We start from the raw sequence: 17,770 nt of genomic DNA on the forward strand, positions 1-17,770 counted from the left end.
GTAAAAGGTACCAATAGAGTGGATGTGGAGAGGATGTTTCCTTTGGTGGGAGAGTGTAAGACCAGAGGAAACAGCCTCAGAATAGAGGGGCATCCTTTTAGAACGGAGACAAGGAGGAATTTCTCTAGCCGGAGAGTGGTGAATCTGTGGAATTCTTTGCCACAAGCAGCTGTGGAAGCCAAGTGTTTATGTATTTTTGAGGCAGAGGTTAATAGGTTCTGGACTGGCCAGGGCATGAAGGGATATGGGAAATCTAAGTAACTTGGTCCAGTATTCATCTTGTAGAACCGTGCAGAAAATATAAGGAAATTACAATCTTCTCCACTGAAACCTCATCCATGCCTTTGTTACCAGTTGAAATGACTCTTCCAGTGCTTTACAGGTTATCCCTTCCTGTACATTGTGAACTTGCGGTCATCCAAGAGTCTCCCGAATCAACAAATAAATTGCATCCCAAGGGTCAGTTAAACAGCAAAAAAATGGCATTGAGCCACATTCGTAAATATTAGGACAGCTAGGCAAAAGTCTGTCAAAGAGTTCAGTTTTAAGGGTGAAAAGCATAGAAGAGATGTAATCTGGGTGGGAAGTCCTTAGCTTTTTACCTTGACATCCAAAGGGAAGACCACTAGTAGTCGACGAGTTAAATTCAAGGATTGCTACAGAGGCCAGTGTTGGAGCAGTTTAAATATTTGAGAAGAAATAAAAGGAGCATTTAAGAGGATTAATGCCCTTTAGATGGCTAAGTGGGGATTTTACGGTTGAAACATTTTTCTATTGGGACACGGTGTAGGTCAGGGAGCAAAGGGGTGATGCATAAATGGGATAAAGACCACCTCAAGTCAAGTCAAGTTGATTGTCATGTGCACAAGTAGGGAAATGTACAAGTAAAATGAAAAACTTGCATCTTGTACTGTACATAGTTACAGACAAAATAAAGAATATAAATTATACAAGAGAGAAAAATAAGCTGTGCTAAAACAAGACTTTACTGCAAAAAACAAACTAGGGCAATTATTTCCGTGCATGTGGTGATCCATAGTGTTCCATTGCTGAGGTAGGATTAGGGTTATGCAAGAGGTTCAAGAAACTGTTAGATGTAAATAGGGAGCAGAACGTTAAATGACTTTAATAACATGAAAAGTGGAGGAACTAAAGTACCTGTCTTCTTCAAGATGTACAGTACTGTGCAAAAGTCGTAGGCACAGTATATACAGCTATTTAGGACCCTGGTCAGACCCCACTTGGAGTACCGTGCTCAGCTCTGGTCACCTCACTACAGGAAGGACGTGGAAACCATAGAAAGGGTGCAGAGGAGATTTACAAGGATGTTGCCTGGATTGGAGAGCATAGGTTGAGTGAACTTGGCCTTTTCTCCTTGGAGTGACAGAGGATGAGAGGTGACCTGATGGAGGTGTATAAGATGATGAGAGGCATTGATCGTGTGGATAGTCAGAGGCTTTTTCCCAGGGCTGAAATGGCTAACATGAGAGGGCACAGTTTTAAGGTGCTTGGAAGTAGGTACAGAGGAAATGTCAGGGGTAAGTTTTTTATGCATAGAGTGGTGAATGTGTGGAATGGGCTGCCGGTGATGGTGGTGGAGGCAGATACGATAGAGTCTTTTAAGAGACTCCTGGATGGGTACATGGAGCTTAGTAAAATAGGGGGCTATGGGTAACCCTAGGTAATTTCTGAAGTAAGTACATGTTCGGCATTGTGGGCCAATGGGCCTGTATTGTGCTGTAGGGTTTCTATGTGTTCTATATAGCTAGTGTGCTAAGATTTTTGCACAGGACTGTATTTGCCAACGTGGACTGGAGATTGAGTTTGTTAATCTGGCAGAAGCAAAGGATGTTGGGAATGGCGAGGGTGGAATGCTGTGGGAGGGGTGGCAGATGGGAAGAGGCATGAGTGTAGATACACTCAGCTCGGAGACACCAGGCAAGGCTGTTTGATTCCAAACAATTGGTTTGTTCATCATTCCCGAATGTCTCTTTGGTGCTTTCCACTGTCTCTCTTCTCTCTTCCCCCTTTCCTAACCATGATTCCCCCTTATCCCTTTTCCACTCTCAGTTCACATCAGAATCAGGTTTATCATCACTCTCATATGTCATGAAATATGTTTTATTTTGCAGCAGTAGTACAGTACAATATGTAAAATTACTACAGTACTTGGTAAAAGTCTTAGGCACCCTAGTTATATACAGTATATATGTACCTAAGACTTTTGCACAGTAACAAGTGTACTTATTTTAAAACGTATTTTGCTAAAGTGCATCTTCATGTTATGATGCAGATGTTATTCAATGATATTCCTTGGAAGATCCTATGGCAAAGTTTTGAAATAGTTCAAAATTCAAAATAAATTTGTTATCAAAGTATGAGTGTGTTACCATATACCACCTTGAGATTCATGTTCTTGCAGGCATTTACAGGAAAATAAAGAAATACAATAGAATTAATGAAGAACTATCCATAAATACTGACAAACAACCAACGTGCAAAAGAAGACAAACTACGAATATAAATAAACAAACAAACAAACAAATAAATACTGAGAATCTATGTTGTAGAGTCCTTGAAAGTGGGTCCATAGGTTGTGAAATCAGTTCAGAGTTCAGAGCTGTTGGTCCAGCATGGATAACTTCACTCAAGAAATCCCTTTTGAATCTCTTTAAAATGACATGCTTAAAGAAAACCTCAATCATCAATCAAAGTGGAGCTTTCGCATGCCGCTTCCAAAATGGAAGGGAACAGTAAATCCTTCCTGATGTATGAGCCTTTTAGTTCCTGAATGGCCAGTTTGGTTGCGTAATCAAGTTACCAATGTGTTTGTTGAAATAAAGGTATTTATTTTTAATAATGAGTGCGCAATTAAAAATCCTGACATTAGTTTAATACTTAGGCCCAAACCCTGATTCACGCCAGCCCAAAGTCTTCCGTAAGAGGCACGTGATACACATAAAAATCGTCTTATTGAGTCCAGAGTCTATGAAAAAAGTATTTAAAACTTAATAATTCTTACCTGGCATGGAACATAAGTCAATCCAAAGTTATTGAAAGGTTTCTGTTGAAATCAAGATTACAGGTGATAGGATTGTGCTTTACTGAGACTCCATGGCAGTGCCCCTGTGTTCCATCACTCTGTATCTTTTCTCTAAAACAATTTAAGAGCCAAACAAATAAGTGATATAAAGCAAAGTTTCTCGTTTGCATAACCTCGTTTTGGCCAAAATCTGTGCCTCTGTGCCTTCCCATGATGTGTATGTAGTGGGTGCAGCACTGATATCACAGAGGCATCAGTGTTAATGCCAAACAGACAGCTTGCTGTTTGCCATTGGTGGACCAAGCATAGAATTTCCTTTCTCGAATGAGAACTAAATGAATGGAGATTATTACAATGTGTTATTTCAGTACTACAACAATTAGTTGCATTTTAACGCAATTTTATGTATTGATTGCTGAATTAAAATTCAATTTTAAAAACGGCACTGTTCAAACTCAAGTTTTCTTTCTGTAACAGCTCAGGTGGCTTTCATAAGGACTGTCCTTGTAAATCAGGATGTACGTTAGGGGTTCTCTCCCAGTTACAGCAATGACGCAGTTCTTGTTGATAGAAAGGATGTTGACTCTTTTTTTTCGATTGGGCTTGCTGTCAGTAGTAATCATTGGCTGACAGTAGTAACGATAACAAAAATTAAAAAAACACAGTAAGTGCCAGTCATTGGATGATTTCAAGAACCCCTTTAAAACAAGAATTCCTGAGTCTGAGATCACTGACGCTGTTCCTAAAGTCAAACTGGTGAAGTCAGCCATTTTTTGTAGCCAGTATTTATGGGTGGTGCATAAAAAAGCCAGCCACTAATGAATTTAGTCAATAATAGATTATTTCTTACAAAATAACCTGTTTTAACTTGCTTTTTTTAACCCATTGAAATTTATTGCATTGGTTTTCATACATGAATTTGGAGGACGTTCATTGAATGTGTGCACAATATGCATGGAAAAATATTGAAACCTAAGATATAAAGTTACTGCAATGTGCCCATGAACTTTGACAATACAGGGAAAATCTTCTTTAGACATGTATAAAAGTATCACTTTCTCCATCCCAAGACAATGTGCATTAAAATCTTCCTTGTGCACTGACAGAGCAACACCCTTTCACATAGAAAGAGACAAAGAACTAAAGAATTAGTTAATTCTTCAATGCGTTTTTGTAACTTCATAAGGTGTGTACAAGTTGTTTTGACTTTCAAGCAACAAGCAAATTTTAAGACTTTCTTTCTTTTTACAATATTTTTATTCAGAAGAAAAGAAAAGATTTACAGAGATTTACATAGGTACATCTCAACATAATTTGTGTACATTCATATATTGTAATAAAATTGATCAAAATGTTATAGCGTAACACATAAAGGTATACCACTCTGTAATCAAAAATTTAAAGATAGGTCATACATCATAAAAGAAATTTTTTTATATATAAAAAAAGTCAACCCCTACCAACTACCAAAGAAAAAAGCTGATGGATGACAATAGATAATTAGAAAAAAAACATATTCACTTAAGAAGAGAAGATAAAAATATACATAAAAGCCTGTGCACTGTTAAACTTTATAGATTGGAAAAGTAATTTAGGAAAGGTCCCCAAATATCATAAAAAGATTGTTTCGAATTTAAGACTGAGCAGCGGATCTTTTCTAAATTTAAATACAACATAATATCACGTAGCCATTGAAGATGTGTAGGAGGGGTAGACTCCTTCCATTTAAGCAAGATTGCTCTTCGTGCTAAAAGAGAGGTAAAAACTAAAACCTGGAGGTTAGGAGTATTTAAAGTTATATCTTCATTTGCAATAATACCAAACAAGGCAGTAAGGGGATTTGGGTCAAAATGGACTCTAAAAAGTTGAGAGAAGGTATGAAATACTTCCTGCCAAAACTTTTCAATTGTAGGGCAAAACCAAAACATATGAATTAAAGAGGCATCAGCAGAGTTGCATTTACTACAAAGTGGAGAAACATTCGGGTAAAAACTGGAGAGTTTCTGTTTAGAAATGTAAGCTCTATGAACAACTTTAAATTGTAGAAGAGAATGACGAGCACAGAAAGATGATTTATTAACCCATTTAAGAATTTTATTCCATCTATCATCGGAAATCTGACAATTTAGGTCATCCTCCCAAGCTTTTTTTATTTTATCTAAAAAGTCTTGTCTAGAATCAATCAACAAGTTATAGATACCGGTGATAGAACCATTAACAAAAGGTTTTAAATTTAAAAGACTTTAATGGGATAAATAAGGGATGATTACTTCAGAAAGTTTATTGTCTATTGACTATAATATCTGTGCACTGATGGTATAATTCATTCAGCCACTCAGTCAGAGGGCCCAGTTGGAATCAGGAAACTGGAAATTGTCAAAGTGGTGGAGCTATTGGAGTGCTAAAGATGTTAATGAGTTACAATTGGGTAAGTGGAGAAAATAGAGTCATGGTAGAAAGAAATAATTTCTGTGGTGCAATAGCAGGCTGAATCAATTAATCAACCATGACACTCCCACTTGCAGATATTGATCAGTTAGACCACAATACCATAAGACCATAGAAACAGGATTGGCCATTCAGCCCATCTAGTCTGATCCACCATTCCATCATGGCTGATTTTTATCACTCTCAACCCCATTCTCCTGCCTTCTCCCCATAACCTTTGCCACGCTAACTGATCAAGAACTTATCAATCTCCACCTTAATTGCACCCAATGACCTGGCCTCCACAGCCGCCTGCAGCAATGAGTTCCACACATTCACCACCCTTTGGCCAAAGAAATACCTCCTCATCTCTGTTCTTCTAGAAAGAGATGTACTTCTATTCCAGGGCTGTGCTCTCTGGTAGTAGACAGCTTCACCATAGGAAGCATCCTCTCCATGTCCACTCCACCAAGGCCTTTCAATATGTTTCAATGAGATTCTCCCCATCATTCTTCTAAACTCCAGCAAGTACAGGCCCAGAGCCATCAAACGCTCCTCATATATTAACTCTTTCATTTCATTTTGATTGTAACTCATACCAAAGCATTTTAGCCATAAGAAACCATGAATTTTCTTTATTTTAATGGTTGTTATCCACATGAAATTCACAAGTCATTTCTTAGTACATTCTTCTAATTTCCAGAGACTCATGTGAATGACCCTCTAATGTAAGACACCTGGCTACACAACTTGGTCAGTGAATTTCCTATTACAGGTATAGGCAGGCTATGAATAATGTCTGCTGTATATTCTAGATTTGATCACCTTCCATGATTTTCACAAGAGCTGGCCTTGTGAACCTACTCCTACGTTAGAATTTCAGCTTGACTCACAGCAGTGACGTAGGTGCTGTTGCCAAAAAAGGCCATTGACATTGTTTTGCCTGGGTTTGTTCAAAGTCTTGTGATCATTGGCTGCAAACAGAATTGATAACAAGATAACAAACATTTTTGTCCTCTTTATAAATCCCATGCTCCTGGGAGGAAAATCAGACACCGAACTGACACCTTAGAAAAGCTGCAGCAGCTTCTGAGGCAATAAAAATGGAGGCTGGCATGGATCTGCTCCACAGCTCCGGCGTGGAAATGGTGCAGTATCTCCAGGTGAACTACAGGGACTCCCAGAGCTGGTTCACTTTAGTCTCTGTGGCTGCCGACCTGAGAAACACTTTCTACGTTTTCTTCCCCATCTGGTTCCACCTGTACGAGGCAGTGGGCGTCAAACTCATCTGGGTGGCCGTCATCGGAGACTGGCTCAACCTCATCTTTAAATGGTAAGCATTCTCTGAGAAGTCACTTGGAGCTTTTTAAAAGGTTAATTCAAGCCTCATTAACTGAATTTGTTATAATTCACTACAGATATACAAAATTCTTTGACTTAAATTCAGAAAAATAATATTATAGATCTGCAGTATTTTGTTTTTGGCTTTCTGTGGTGGTGGGCAGACAATTTCAACAACCAGATGACTACTAGGGTCTCCTCCACATCCTGTTCTTGGGATTGCACCCCAAGACACTTACCAATGGTTGGCCCTCTGATCGCTACCTGAGATCTTCTTGAGATTCGAACGACTTCTGCGACTGCTGGAGTGAACGTCATCAGTCTGCAGAAGGGGTAGGATATATCGTGGTTATACTACTACCACCAGCGGCCAGAGTTGTTGGTCAGTGATCAAGATGTGTGAAGTTGAATCTCATCAGGATAGCTGAGAAATTCAAACTCAAGTATTTATGTAAATCTGGAAATTAGCCCAGGTTTTAGCAAAAGTGAATGTGAAAACATCGGACTAGTTCACTGATGTCCTTCGGGGACGGAAACCTGTCGTCTTCATCCAGCCTAATTCTAGCTGCTACCATGTGCTTGGCTCTTAGTTCAGTTTCAGAGCTTTTAGGAATGCATATTAAATGATGGCATTGTCATACCTCTCCACTTCCTGTGAATGCAGAAAAATGTAAAGACACAAGGGGGCTCAGTACAATTTTTGATTCATATTTGCTTCTTTAATCTATGAAGATTTAGAACTGAATTATCAATACTAAAATGAGAATAATTCAGTGATTAATATTTTATGTCTTATATTAGACAAGCATTTTTACACATGTTTAGAAGACAAGTTATTAGTTAAGGGAAAATGTTAAACGACCATTCAAATCAGACAAGACCAATGTAATTCCTAAATGATATCAGGCCTATCTTCAGACATGCTGGTATAGAAGTGCAAATATTTTCCATCGCCAATCCCCGACTAATTGTCACGCTGTGAAGTGGCAAATATTTCAGCAAAACTCTTGGCAAGGGGAAATCTCCGTTGGCCTTCAGCTCACTGGTTGGAATCCAACTTGAAACTTTTTAATGAATTTCTGGCATCATCCCTTCCAGAGTGATTGACCAATTCAGATTTATGTTCTCCACATTTAATTGTACAGTCTCTTAGTAGGAAAGTTAAATAAACAGTATTAATTAAAGAAATTTATCCAGATTTTTGGAATATTTAATATTATCAATATTAAGTATTATTCCCAGAAATCATTGGATCTTGGCCACAATATTGGTATATTGCCAACAAAGTCAAATTTAAATATTAGGATATTGTCTGAAGTCTCACATTTCAGGATATTTTCCACAATATTCTTTATTGGAATAATGCCCATAGTACTAAATTATGGGCTATTCCCCAAATGTTAACCGTGTCCCTCTTCTTTCTTTTACAGGTTTTTATTTGGACATAGGCCTTACTGGTGGGTGCACGAGACTACATTTTATACTAACTCCTCTCTTCCAACGCTGCAACAATTTCCTTTAACCTGTGAGACCGGTCCAGGTAAGGACGATTCATGTATTAAACTAGTCTCAATATAGGCAAATTCTGTATTAAACTGGCCCAAGAAGATGTAATTAAGTTTTAAACTGGTCCAGGAATGGGCAATTTAAGCTGTTCTAGTATATGTAACTCTTGCATTAAACTTATCAAGATAGAAACAATTCAAGTATTACGCTGATCCAGATTCTAGAAATTCATATATTAAACTGCTGAAAACATGTTCTTTTGTTTTTGTTATTTAATTTATTTTCAGTGTTCAATGCCACTTCTTCAGTAATTGATGTGAATCGTTTTTCAAATACCAATATCAGCAAGTTAAATAACATTTTATTTTCAGTATTTTTTTTACTTTGAGCTAAAAGAGACTGCCCATAATGTATTAAATGTTAACTACCTTCACTGAAGATGAATATGATCTTCCCTCCCATCCAGTATAATTTCATTCTAGATTAAGTAGCAAAGCACTTAACAATGAGGGCCAAAGAAAATCTAGCTGGCAGCATCTAAAATTATTATTTCAAACGTTATTAACATCAGCTTAAAAATTCATAGATGAATTTATGCAAAATTACATTTAAAAAGAATTGAAGTTATCAACACTTGCACTTTTTATTTTCTACTGCAAAGTGCTGAGTCACAGGGGTTCATTTTCCATTCATATATATTTCATTAGTTTTCAAAATAATAAATGCAAAGCCTAAAGGGAAAATGGTAGTGAACTGTTATTTATATAGGCTAAAAGTGTTCAGAAACATTGAATGTAAGACAACAGAAAACCGAGTTTCTGAATAATGTTTTTGACAGGAAGTCCATCTGGTCATGCAATGGGTTCAGCCGGCGTCTGGTATGTGATGATCACTGCATTCCTGACCTTTGGATTACAGAAGAAGCTCACAGGCTTCCAAAAATGGTAAAACTTCATGATATTAAATCTACATAAAAGAATATCTATATTGAAGTGGTTACACTGGCTGTGCAGCATTTTATATGGATCCTGACATAGAAAATGTAGTTCTCTATGGGAGCTTGCACATACACACTATATGTTAATCTTACAGCTGTGTATGCACAAAGATTTAAGATGATTAAAATCAACATTTGCACATTTATCACATTGACTCTCATCTGAAGTATTTATATATAGACGTCATCTATTCATTGTTCCATTTTGTCTCCAAGTTTCTTGCATGCTACTTACAACAGATCTTACACCAGGTGCACATCACAGTTTGTTTTATGGCTATCCTGGCTTTCCTGGACTTGGGGATGTAGTCATGGGCATGTGATCTTTTTCTGTGATTGAGCAAGGGCTGAGATGGCCTGTTTCCGTGCTGTAATTATTATATGGTTATAAAAGACAACATTATGGCTTTATGCTGGGATAACATCAGTGAAGTAACTGTGCTAAATTTCGAAAATACATTTAGATTGATGAAAAATGCTGGATCTTACCATTTCATATCAGTAAACACCAATCAGCTTTTATTAAGAAATTTCCTATGGCCCTTATAAAATTGAAAAAAGAAACATTACAACTTGGGTTGTGTGTTTTGTCTCACAGACAGTTCCTCCAATAACATCAAATTAATTTAATTTACTGGGGTGATCCATAAAAATAATTGCAGATGAATGGCTATTAGAAGGCTGTGGATGATATACTATTTCTTCTCTTCCCTTTCAATGTTTCATTGTAATGGGTTCCTAATTTGATTAATTCAACAAGAATATTATTCCATTCTTCCAGGTGTCTCCATGTTCTGCTGTGGGCTGTATTTTGCATGATCCAGATCTGTGTTTGCGCATCCAGGGTCTTTCTAGCTGCTCATTTCCCACATCAGGTTTTCACAGGAGTTATTTCAGGTTGGACTGCTTTCTTTCATTTGAAAATATAACCGAGCAATGCCATTAACGATGCCTTAATTTAACTTGCAATATCTTGAACTTCAGCATCAAATAGATGAAAGTGTATACAGTTGTTTTAGTCTGCTTAAATCCAAGGCCTTTTTGTCATTTGTTATTTTTGTCATTTGTATTAAGGGATGCTTGGCACAGTAAAGCCATTTGGTTTGGAAAGCGATCCATATAGTTAAAAATGGGTGAATAAACTAAAATAACTATGATTTACATTTCATATCACTAGATTTGGCTTTATGATTGATACTTATTTGTACAATAAATACATATCAATTGTCATCAGTAATATATTTTTGATGAAATAATAATTGTGAATTTCTGCACACAGGAATGGTTGTGGCTGAGGCGTTTGGCCGGATTAATGCAATCTACAATGCAAGCCTTAAGAAGTATCTGCAGATCACTCTCTTGCTGTTCTCCTTTGCTCTGGGTTTCTACCTGCTGTTGAAAGCGCTGGGAGTCGACCTGCTGTGGTCAGTGGAGAAAGCCCAGAGATGGTGTGCCCAAGCCGAGTGGGTCCACATTGACACCACCCCCTTCGCTGGGCTGGTCAGGAACATGGGAGCCTTGTTTGGACTGGGATTGGCTCTGAACTCACCCATTTACACTGAGAGCTGCAAGGGGAAGAGAGGCCAGCAGTTCTGCTTCAGGATAAGTTGCATTGTGGCCTCGTTGATCGTCCTGCACCTGTTTGACTCGGTGAAGCCTCCAACGCAGAGGGAATTTCTGTTTTATTTCCTGTCCTTCTGCAAAAGTGCCACCGTGCCTCTGGCAGCTGCAGCTTTTGTCCCATTTTGTGTGTCACAGGTTGTACACAGACAGGAGAAGAAGGAACTATAAGCGTTTTGCAAAGCTTGGAAAAATGTTATGGATTTTATTGCACTGTTAGATGTTTATAATATTCGAACTATGCTCAATGCTCTTCAGCATCTGGATAGAGAAAAGCAAAAGAGAGAATAAGTGAAGGTGTGTTACTTTGAGAAAGTAGAAAGACAGATAGTAGAGGGAAATAGTGTCAAATGGAGAAAAAGGAAGGGCAGACAAATAGGGAAAGAGTGAGGGACATTATTAGTTAGGACGGACAGAAAGAGAACAAGAAACTGTTAAAACAGCAAAAATGTAGGTAAATGGAAATGTAAAGATAAAGGCAACACGAGTGAATCTGCAGATGCTGGAAATAAATAAAAAACACAAAATGCTGGCAGAACTCAGCAGGCCAGACAGCATCTATGGGAGGAGGTAGTGACGACGTTTCGGGCCGAAACCCTTCATCAGGAGTGAAGTAACATGGGATGGTCGAGGGGGTATAAGAAGTGGGGGGGGGGATGAAGTAGAGAGCTGGGAAGTGATAGGCTGGAGGGAAATAGGTTAGAGGGAAGGTGGAGAATTATGGGAAATAAAAGAGAAAGAAAAGTAAGGCTGGGGGGAGATTGTAGTGAGGGGAGAAAAGAGAGAGAAAGAGAACCAGACTAAAATTATAGATAGGGATAGGGTGGGGGGGGGCAGGGGTATCCACAGATGTCTGTGAGTTGAATGTTCAGGAAAGTAGGCAACATGAAACAGAGAGAGAACAGAGAGGATTTCACATCAGTGTTTCATACCAGCTCACTTTCCAGATGCTGATGAATGTTCAAGCTTTATCTTCCAGATTTTTCTACTTCTATTTCAGATTTTTTAGGATTTGTTTTTTTTTACTGGTTTCAAAATACTGTTCTGCATTGTGTTGTTTTCTTTATTTTAGGATACAAAAATATAAAAGTAAGCAGAGAATCTTTTGAACTTCTAAAAATTTAATTTTTCATAGTTAAAGTTTCTTCACATGATAATTCACTGGCTTAATTTACTACAGTAGATAATTTTGTCCGTTCTGCATTGTATCATAAGTCAGGTATGTTCTTCCCTCTTAAACTAGTAACTTGTAAAGCTGAGCTAAGGTGTTTTTACTGATTGTCTAATGATATAACTTCATGTGATCAGCAGGTCTCTCAGTTTGCCCTGTATCTTGGAAATGACATTACTTCCTGACTTGTACACACAGTAATAAGAAAAAGTGCAACAGTGTGCTGGTCTGGAGTTAAGTTAAAGACTATAAAATGGTACTGTGAACCAATTTTAAAAACTGAATACTTGGTGCATACAGCTGTCAACCAATGAATTGGATACGAGCTTTCTTTAGGTTGTCAGCAAAATGTGAATTGAGTACAGGCTTTCTATCTGTTATAAAGGTTCCTTATGTTGTATGTTAATACTTTTGATGTTCACTTTGCATTCTCCTGTATTTTAATTCCATTCATCCAAAGCAAAGGCACTGAACCTAGACAACGATGACCACATAAGCTGCTAATTGCAGCTCTTTCAAGGTTACTCTATGATTGGTTGTCTGGGCGCTATTCTAGATTGGATGTTGATCCATGCTATTTGCAATTGTACAGAGTTCTTGCAACAACCAAGTTCTATGTGTGGTGAACTACATATACCTGTCTGGAAACCGCACCCCCCCCCCCCCCACCCCGGCTGACTGCTCCTGTGGCTCCTCCCACTGAACGTGGCTCCTCCCACGGACCCCGGTATAAAGGCGATTGGAGACATCGCCCCGGCCTCAGTCTCCAGGATGCAGTGTGGTGGTCAATTGCTGCTTGTTCTTTCTTCCAGCCAATAAAAGCCTACCTTAACCCACGTCTCAGAGTTATTGATGGTGCATCAATATGTAATGCTGTAATGGTCTATGTAATGGTCTATATCAATAGAGATAGAGACATTTAAGAGAGTCTTAGATAGGCACAGGATGAAAGAAAAATGGAGGGCTATGTGGCAGTGAAGTTTTAGCCAGAACTTCACCTGCAACAAGCAAGTTCTATGTCAATCTTTGCCTTCTATTTGTTATACTTGTATAAAAGGTGCAGGGCACTTTCTTTGCAAAAGATGTCTCAAATTATATGTGAAATAATTTAATTCTAATAAAATCACAAAATGACATTTGTATTCAGATTGGAAGTCATCTATGTTATTATGCCTATTATCTCTAGCTCTAGATTTATACAGACATAATGTCATACTGCACAGAAAAAGATGCCTCAGCCATTGAGTTCATTATAACCATGAGGTCTTACATTATCCCACACACTTTATTCTCCCCATGTTCCCGAGAACTCCGTTCAGATTCCACCACCCACCTACACACAGTGGGCAGAGGGTGTAATTAACAGTGACTGATTAACCTAGCAACCCATACTATTTTGGGGTGTGGGAGGACAACGGAGCACGTGGAGGAAACCTACGTAGTCAGAGAGAGAGTGTGAAAACATCACATTGACAGCACTGGATGCCACACACTCAAAATACAGCAAACTAAAAACAATAAGATAATCATAATTTGTATCATGTCACAAAAAGATACTATGGATCCGAGTCTTCCAGCCACTCTTCTCCTCAACAGACCAAATCTGACTTTATAACTTTTGCTTTTAATGAATATTTAAGTATTCCTAAATGTCAGAAGTCACGGGATCATAGGGATACATATGCTCTTCAGTTCTCCAAGCCCACAGCAGCCATCAAACACCCATTTTTACATAATCCAACTCTAATCTCACATTCTCCCACACGACCATTAATTAGCCCAGATTTTGCCACTCATCTAGACACTAGGGCCCATCTACAATGGCCAATTAATCGAGCAGTTGGCGATCAGACCATCCAGGGAGAACACGTAAATTCCACACTGACAGCACCGGAGATCAGGAGTGAACCCAGAGGGCTTAAATTGTGAAACAGTTCCACCACTGTGCTGACCCTTACAAAGGGAATGACATTAACTCTACAAATTGTTATGTTTCAAGATATTGTAGCACATCTGAAAGGAATCGCTCCATAATGTTACACATCAAAAGCAGGAAATATCAGTTTGTTGAGACTAAGTTGAGTTTGTTGAGCGTCACAGTAGTGTAGCGATGAATGTAATGCTTTACAGCACTAGTGATTGGAAGACCTGGGTTCCATTCCTGATGCCCTCTGTAAGTTTAATGGAGTACATTCTCTATCTAACCGCATAGATTTCCTCTGGGTGCTCTGGTTTTCTCCCACATTCCAAAGATATCCAGGATAGGGTTAGTAAGTTGTGGGCATGCTATGTTGGCATCAGAAGCATGGCGACACTTCATTGGGGTATGTTGGTTGTTGATGCAAACAATGGATTTCATTATATGTTTCAGTGTACACGTGACAGATAAAGCTAATCTTTTAATCCCCAAATACCCAAGGGACTCTTGAAATTCTCCCTGTAAAGAGTCACATTTTGATCTCAAATCTGTTCAATTAACACCTTCAAATTTCCTGAAAACATCTATTTTCTATAGACAAAATCTATACACTAAATATGAACTAAGGCATGGTCTCATTTAGGCCAAAGATAAAACTAGATGTGTCTGAGCACATTCCAACTTCAACGTGATTAATACGTTCAAGCTCACTCAGATCATATGAAAAATGATAACATTGATGAGTGGAGAACCATTTAACAACAGATCATTTCATTTAGTTCATTCACAGATGCAAGTGGCAGGTCAGCACTTATTACCCATTACCAACGGCACTTGGACCAAATTCCTTGCCCTGTTTAGACTAGGACAAAATAATTTACTTCTTTGAAGCAGTAAGGTAATTATGGATGCTTCACAATCACCATTATCACAAGGAGTTTCCATTCTAGAAATGTTTTAAATAACTGAATTTTAATGCTTTAGTTACGATGGTAGAAATTGAGCTCAAGTCTGCATGACTAAGGCCTATCAAAGTTGCATAAACTAGTAATTGAACCATTATGCTACCTGTTCAGTTGGTCTACTGACATCAGATTATTATGCCAAATAAGTTTATGGCATTAAAGATTGGGTTTCAGATAAGATGACATTTTGGACCTCAGTAGCACAAAGACCCCAAGATTTTGGACAACGTTCTGATGTAAGATCATCATTCAATAATCATCAATTGTTCATCTTTCCACAAATACTGCTTGATCTGCTGAGTATTCAAAGCAACATCTGTTTTTATTCCAGATGTCCAGTATTTGCTTTTTAATTAATTCTCTATCTCGACATTAGTTCATCCCTGGTTGTTATATCTGCCACCTTAAGCCTTGAAAATAGACCCAATGTTCACTTTATGAAAATAATGAGCACCATAATTCCACTAACAATCTGAACCCATTAATAACCCTGATCAAAGAGAATGAGCCTGGGGATAATATATGAGGAGTGTTTGATGGCTCTGGGCCTGTACTCACTCAAATGTATTGAAAATTGAAAGGCTTAGACAGTGTGGATGTTTCCAACAGTGGGTAGTCTAGGACTAGATGACACAGTGTCAGAACACAAGGATGCCTCTTTAGAACAGAGATGAGGAGGAATTTCTTTAGAGGGTGGTGAATTTATGGAATTCATTGCCACAGACAACTATGGAGGCCAAATCATTGGGTATATTTATTTATGAGATACAGCTTGGAATAAGCCCTTCCAGCCTTTCAAGCTGTGCCACCCACCCAGCAAACCCCCAATTTAATCCTAGCCTAATCATGGGACAATTTACAATGAGCAATTAACCTACCAACCAGTACACCTTTGGTTTGTGGGTGGAAACTGGAGCACCCGGAGGAAACCCATGCAATCACAGTGAAAACGTACAAACTCCTTACGTTCATGGTTGGGTAGATGGAGCTCGTCAGCCTGGAAAGGCAGTCCATCTAAGAGAGGGAAAACTCTGATTTCAAACCTTGGCTGCCTTGCAGCCATACCCACTCATGGGAAAGGCTTTGGGAGTAAACCCTGAGGACAAATCCGGAGCTGGAGTCCCTAAGGCAGTTCGACGTTGCCTTCAACCTCGTTCTGGCAACTCCTGCGACGACACTGGTGCCAAGCTGTATCAGCCCTCGCCCTTCTGATGCACCATCAATAACTCACTCTGAGACGTAAGGGCGAGATATTGGCTTTTATTGACTGGAAGAAGGAACAAGCAGTGAGTGACCATCATACTACATCCTGGAGACTGAGAGGCCGGGCTCAGGCCTCAATCGCCTTTATACAGGGGTCTGTGGGAGGAGCCACAGGAGCAGTCAGCAGAGGGGGCGTGTCCAGACAGGTATATGTAGTTCACCACACCTTCCCTTGGACAACATCGGTTTTGTGGAGAGGGGAAACTTGCAGCATGGGCAACAGCTGGTCTTCCATACAACCTTGCCCAGGCCTGCGCCCTGGAAACCATTCTAGGCGCAGATCCATGATCTTGCGAGACTAATGCCACCAAGTATTATTCTGCACTTTATTATCAGTTAAGTCTGCACATTGCTAAGTGTGTTTTTAAATGTTGCTGCTGTAATGATAGAATTTCCCATGGAATCAATAAAGTATTTATTATTATTATTATTACAGGCAGCAGCAGGAATTGAACCTGGGTCGCCTCTACTGTAAAGTGTTGTGCTAACCACTATGCTACTGTGCTGCCCGAAGTGGATGTTGATAGATTCTTGGTTTGTAAGGGTGTCAAAGGTTACAGGGAGAAGGCAGGAGAACGGACCGAAGAGGGAAAATAAATCAGTCGTGATCGAAAGGTGGAGCATATTCAATAGTCCGAGTAGCCTAATTCTGCACCTTTATCTTATTGTCTAATAGTCAAAACGTAACTTGCAATAGTCATTTTATCAGGGTTCAGATGCACTTTGTATTAGATAAATTTATTGGATCTAGAACAACCTAAAGCTGCCTTTCATTTCTTAAGTATTGCTTCCACGTGTACATGAGCTATTATTGGACTGAGATTGTGTGAGATTCCCTACCCGTCACAAAAGTCTAATTTGATTACCACATAGAAATCTCAATTTAATTAATGAAATTGCTGTGACATAAATTATTATCTGTGTTGAAGGCATTCAACAAATTAATGTGAAGTAATGTGAAGTTAATGCTCTGACTTGTAACATGTTTATCTGCAGAGTTCAATGTTCAATAAGTTGCTCTTTTGAGCTCCCACAGGTCACACACTAAAAAAAGCTACACTGTTGAAAAATATAAAGAAGGGTTTTGTGAACACGTTCAAGATTCAGGTTAATTTATCATGGAGCATGCAGTGAAATGTGTCGTTTACATTAACAACCAACACGTGCAAAGGTGTGCTGGGAGCACCCTACAAGTGTCACCCCACATTCTCGTATCAACATGGAATGCCCACCATGCTTGGCAGAACAACACAGAACACAACAGGTGACAAAACAGCAACAGCAAAACAAGCCCCTTCCTCCCCCAACTCCCGCCACTCACTCACAAACACAGTCCTCCAACACCAAGAGATTCCGCTTTCTTCAGCTTCAGGCGGGCTCACTGATCAGATTAAAGGACCAAAGCTGGGAAATCCAGTAGTATGGATATGATTTAATTTCAGTGGCACATGCATGGGAAGAGTGGGATGCAATAAATGATAGCTTCCTTCGTTAAACAGCACAGATCTGGAAATTTAAT

General features: G+C 38.9%; 1 protein-coding gene across 1 annotated transcript; it reads left to right on the top strand.

The window, feature by feature from the left end:
* The first annotated feature begins 6,558 nt into the window (after positions 1–6,558).
* LOC132384490 (glucose-6-phosphatase catalytic subunit 1-like) lies at positions 6,559–11,120 on the top strand. The gene is made up of 5 exons (XM_059955641.1): positions 6,559–6,803; positions 8,242–8,351; positions 9,156–9,261; positions 10,096–10,211; positions 10,594–11,120. Exons 1-5 carry the CDS (start codon positions 6,574–6,576, stop codon positions 11,103–11,105), a joined length of 1,074 nt encoding a protein of 357 aa, XP_059811624.1. The 5' UTR covers positions 6,559–6,573; the 3' UTR covers positions 11,106–11,120.
* The last annotated feature ends 6,650 nt before the right edge of the window (positions 11,121–17,770 follow it).

The sequence above is a fragment of the Hypanus sabinus genome, chromosome X1, assembly GCF_030144855.1.
Source record: "Hypanus sabinus isolate sHypSab1 chromosome X1, sHypSab1.hap1, whole genome shotgun sequence".
Lineage (NCBI taxonomy): Eukaryota > Metazoa > Chordata > Chondrichthyes > Myliobatiformes > Dasyatidae > Hypanus > Hypanus sabinus.

Bases quoted from the DNA above. Each gene is read 5' to 3' on its own strand.
- LOC132384490 (XM_059955641.1), top strand. From the start codon at position 6,574: ATGGAGGCTGGCATGGATCTGCTCCACAGCTCCGGCGTGGAAATGGTG. The intron at 8,352-9,155 runs GTAAGGACGATT...TGTTTTTGACAG, and splicing joins AACCTGTGAGACCGGTCCAG to GAAGTCCATCTGGTCATGCA. The intron at 9,262-10,095 runs GTAAAACTTCAT...CCATTCTTCCAG, and splicing joins CTCACAGGCTTCCAAAAATG to GTGTCTCCATGTTCTGCTGT.